This window comes from Erythrolamprus reginae, chromosome 2 (genome assembly GCF_031021105.1).
Source record: "Erythrolamprus reginae isolate rEryReg1 chromosome 2, rEryReg1.hap1, whole genome shotgun sequence".
In the NCBI taxonomy this organism is placed as follows: Eukaryota; Metazoa; Chordata; class Lepidosauria; order Squamata; family Dipsadidae; genus Erythrolamprus; species Erythrolamprus reginae.
Window position 1 is genome coordinate 126,603,573 of NC_091951.1, and position 5,038 is coordinate 126,608,610.

The 5,038-nt window shown below is 36.0% G+C and overlaps 1 protein-coding gene across 1 annotated transcript; it reads right to left on the reverse strand.

Annotated features, from left to right (window-relative positions):
• Positions 1-528: 528 nt before the first annotated feature.
• On the reverse strand, positions 529-4,020 carry LOC139159429 (toll-like receptor 13). The gene has a single exon (XM_070736745.1). The coding sequence runs from the start codon at positions 4,018-4,020 to the stop codon at positions 1,180-1,182; it is 2,841 nt and encodes a 946-aa protein (XP_070592846.1). The 3' UTR covers positions 529-1,179.
• Between the last annotated feature and the right edge of the window lie 1,018 nt (positions 4,021-5,038).

The window sequence follows — 5,038 nt, forward strand, 5'->3', positions numbered from 1 at the left end:
CAATTCAACTATATTAATGGTTTGTATTGACTTTTCAATATACTATACGTTTTTAAAAAAAAATGCAAATTACACTGTTTAACAAGCTTAAATCTATGTTGTCTATTATACTTAATATATTTCATGACAGAAATAATGATAATTTTATACTTGATTTCCCAATATTGCATCTAATTAGACATCATAGTTATTCCCATTTTTGCTGTTATTTGCTGTTGTGCATCTCTTTGGATGCAATCCCACCCAGTTCTGATGAACATAGCATTGTATTGGCTTTAGTTGTAGAATTCTATTTGCATCGAAATCTGATTGCCGCACATAATCATACAATCAGTGAAATACAGGCATCTTCTCTTTACTCTCTTTCTCGGAGATATTCTGCAAAAATCATTTGATGTAAAAATGATGTAGGAATAAACACCACTGACTTTAACAAAATGTATGCCCAGAACTTAGCCGAAAACTGGAGAAGTCTGCTTCTGTTTAACATCCTATGAACATAGTTACCGTCACTTCTAGATACAAATGCTTGAAATAGATTGTAAGTTTATTTTTAGATATAAAATTTTCGATTCACAGATATACTGTACATAGTAAAGCTAAAGATCAGCATGGAAATCTCGGCATGAAAACATGAAGAAAACAAGTGTTTTTTAAAATTCTGTTTTTCTACTATTTCTCAATGAAAGGGGGAAAAAACCTTGTATAAGCAACAACGCCAAATAACAGATAGGAATATTTGTACAGGTAATCCTCGACTTATAACAGTTCATTTAGTGACTGTTCAAAGTTACACCACCACTGAAAAAAGTTGCTTATGACTGTTTTTCACATTTATGACCATTGCAACATCATCAGTGTCATGTGATCAAAGTTCGGGCGTTTGGCAATTGGCTCATATTTATGATGATTCCAGTGACTCGTGGTCATAAGATCCCCTTTAGCAAAGTCAATTGGGAAGCCAGATTCCCTTAACAACCGTGTGACTAATTTAACAACTGCAGTAACTCACGTAATAATTGTGACAAGAAGGTTAAATTCACTTAACAAATGTTTCACGTAGCAACAGAAATTTTAGGCTGAATGGGGGTCAGAAGTCAAGAACTACTTATAACCATATTTGAAAAGACATGTTCTGATTAAGCATCCTGTAGCTATTCTTTATGAGGAACAGAGTCTTTATGGAATTTCATCCGGAACAAATCCAGCCAAAACAGGATTTTCATCCTCTTTTCCATCTCCTGTTTTCATGGCCATATTGAGCCTGTGCCAAAACAATGGAATTTCCTGCTCATCTTCTGGCCATTTGAGGTAAGTTTTTGTCTTTAGCAATTTCCTCATTCTGTGGTAGGGGGAAAGATATTCAGGAGGAACATCTTCCAGGAAGATAAGAACCAGGACATCCTTATGGTCATCAAAGATACGAAAGCTTGCTACTTGTATCTCCTTGGAGCACCACTCGCTTTCCAGATAGTGGCGACTTATTACACAAATAGTCTTCCTGCTTGTGTAGATATTATCTACAATGTTTTCAAGGATGGGCCGTCCTGCCTCGAAGTCCCGGTGATGCAAACAAACTTTCCAGTTATATTGGTTTTCCAGCATTGGAAGTAGCTCATCCACTACCCATTTTTCATCATGCGTGTTATAGGAAAGAAATGCATCATGATTGTACCTCATACCTTGCTGCTTCTGTTTTTGTTTCTTGTCAATATAATAAGCAAGCAATAGATGAAATGCATAGACTATGTGCAATTTCCATTGATAAAAAACACAGGCAAGCATAAGTAAAAGAACTGCTGTTGCATTTGCGATAAACAAGATGAATTCATAATACATAAAGCAAAAAGATGTGTTAAAAGTCGAGAGCGGGTTTCCTTTATCTTCTGGAGGGAAAGCGCAACTGTACTCATTGAAATGGAGCACCTGAGTTTTAGGATTCTGCAGTGACCACTGGATAAACACTTGGTTGCTGCATATGCAGACGAAAGAGTTTTGCCTGAGATCAAGGAAGAGAAGGGAAGGCAACATGCTTAATTGCTCTTCTGTGATAACGTCTATTTCATTCCCAGTTGCTCTGAAGAAAGTCAGTCTTGAAAGGTTGGCATTGAGAAAAAAATTGAGAGAATTCAGCCTATTTCTATTCAGGTGCAATTCTTTCAGCTTTGATATGTTGTGGAATAAAGTATTGCTTAGTGAACTGAGTTTATTGTTGCTCAAATCAAGCTCTTGAAGAGTAGGAGTAAAAGTGAATGTCTCTGGCTCTAAAGAAGAGATGGCTAAATTGCCTGCGTGTAGCTGCACAATGGATTCCAAACCTTCTAAAAAATTCACTGGAAAATACTTAAGTCCACTGCCACCCTGGCTGTTTATCTTTAGTTTCTTTAAAGAACTCAAAAGTTTAAAGGGTGGATTGGCCAGCGGTTTTGAGGATTCATAGCTGATATAATTATGAAAAAGATCAAGGTCTGCTAAAGAGCTTGCCCCTTGGAAAAGATCTCCCTGAAAAGATTTTTTTCCAATCCTGTTATTTCCAAGAATAAGAATCTGGAGATTGCTCAGACCTTCAAAGGCTCCTGGTACTATTGTGTCAATCCTATTGTCTGCCAGATTAAGAAACCGAAGAGAAGAAAGATTCTTAAAAATACCCCTCTCTATGGTTTCCAAATTATTTTGCGTGACCACCAACACTTCCAGTTTATTTAGGCTTCTGGAGAAAGGTTGTGTGATTGTTGCTAAACTGTTTTGCCCTATATGTAGTTCTTGCAAATTGTTTAGATTATCGAAAGTATGTGAAGAGACAAAAGCAATCTGGTTTCCATTGATGTAGAAGGCCTTTAAATTATTTAAATATCTGAAGTCATCAGAAGTAATTTTAGTGATTTTATTAAAGCTAAGATCTAGTCTTTCTAATAACGATACATTAGGAGTAATAATTGGCACAAGAGTGGATATGTTGTTTGTCCAAGAAATGGAATGCAACAAATTCAGTGATTGAAAAGATGCCATCGGTAGCCTTTTCAGCATATTAAATGACATATCCAAAAACTTTAAATGTGTACAATTTTCAAAAGCACCCACATTAATGTTTGTGAACACATTGCCTTGAAAGTTAAGACTTTGCACTTGCTGGTGCCATTGGCATACTTTTTCTATCAGATTATCTGATTCTGTTATATTTAATTGGTTTAGGTGGATAATCTTTAACTGAGAACAATTCAGCATTTGGATCACTTTTGAGATTTCAGATGGCTCCATTGCTATCCCTCTTAAATATAATACCTTTAAGCCCTCCAGAAAGCAAGGATCTTCTATTTCCCATAAAATAGAGTCATTGGCAATGGCAAAAGATAAATCAAGTGAAAAAAGTTTTTGCAGAACTGGAGTTGTAATATTAATGAGGGAAATTGGATTATGGGATACATCTAGCTGAAGCAATGGAGGTGAACTAATAATTTCTTTGGTTGAGAAGTTCTGCAAGCCATTGTCTTTGATGTGCAACTCTCTTAAAGATCTCATATTAAAGACAGCATGCATAGCACTCAGGGTATATAGTTTGTTTGAAGATAAATCAATTACCTTTAAATTCTCCAAGTTGGCAAAGGCAGAAGAGTTGATCCTGTATATTTTATTGCTGGCAAGTAGTAAAGTGGTAAGATTCATGAGTCCATCAAACATAGAACTGGAGAGAAGCTGTAGTTGATTTGCACTAAGATTCAAAAATTCCAAGTGGCTTGTATGAATGAAAGCACCATCTTCAATTTTACTTATGTTATTCTGGGAAATGTTGAGAGCTTGCAAATGGCTGAAGTTCTTGAAGTCATTCTTCTCCAGACTTGGGATACTGTTCTGAGATAAATCCAAAAACACAAGTTTACTTGGTAGATAGGTTGGGACTTCTAACAATTTCTGATTGTAGCATAGAACTTTTGTTTTGTTCCCAAAGGCGTTATGGATCTCACACTTGTTAAATGTGTAAGAAGTTACTGTTTGATCTTGATTAAACACAAAAAGCCACATTGATAGAACTGTCTGAAAAAACATCCTCTAGACAGTTTTTACAGCTCTGTGAATTTGAGAGTCTGAAATGGTTGTTACGGGCGTGAAATATCTGTAGTTTGATTGTGTAACAAGAGAAATGTCCTGGATGAGGAACATCAAGAATAAAATGTGAACTTCTTTTTTTCAGTATGAGATTTTCTTATTTGGCTTTCTTTGCATTTATTAGAGAAAAAGGAAGCAAAACTGGTGGATATGAATTTGCAGTTTAATGTTTATATGTTCCGGGTTTGGTTTAGCAAGTATGTCGATACTTAAAGTAGTTTTGATTGGAAATTCAATGTAACTATCTGTTAAAAAAAATGTCTTTCTCTTTCTTTCTTTCTTTCTTTCTTTCTTTCTTTCTTTCTTTCTTTCTTTCTCTTTTCATTATTTGATCATACAATTACCATATTATTTTTGTCCAAATAGTTAATTAACTTTCTTGAGGAAATACAGAATGATTCCTTGTTGAAAGATGACAAATATGAGACTGCTTCTTTATATGCTTGCCCTGAATCTCAAAGAGATGGCCAGTTTGTGACCTACCATAAGTAGGTGAAATGACTGAGAGAATGGTGTTTGGAGGCGGATGTTTTGGGAAAGGATTCATTTTAATGATCTCAGCTGTATTTCAGGATATGGAGGGCTGAGATTCCCTAAATTCTCCCAAGCAGGGGTCTCCAACCATGGCAACTTTAAGGCTCCTGGGCTTCAACTCCTAGAATTCCTCATCCAGCAAAGCTGGCTCCACAAGTCTTAAAGTTGCCAAGGTTGAAGACCCCTGGTCCTAAGAATTGACAGAGGCAATATGACCCTAAGGGTTCTTGATCTCTCTGTGACTTTTAATACTGTACTCTTGAGCAGAATACAGTTCTGGAACAACATAGAGATTCTGAAATAGGGCTACAACTTTGCAGGAGTTCCATTCTGATCTGTCTGGTAGAATTCCAATGATATTACTTGGAAACAGTTGTGGCTTTTTTCAATGAGGGGTTGA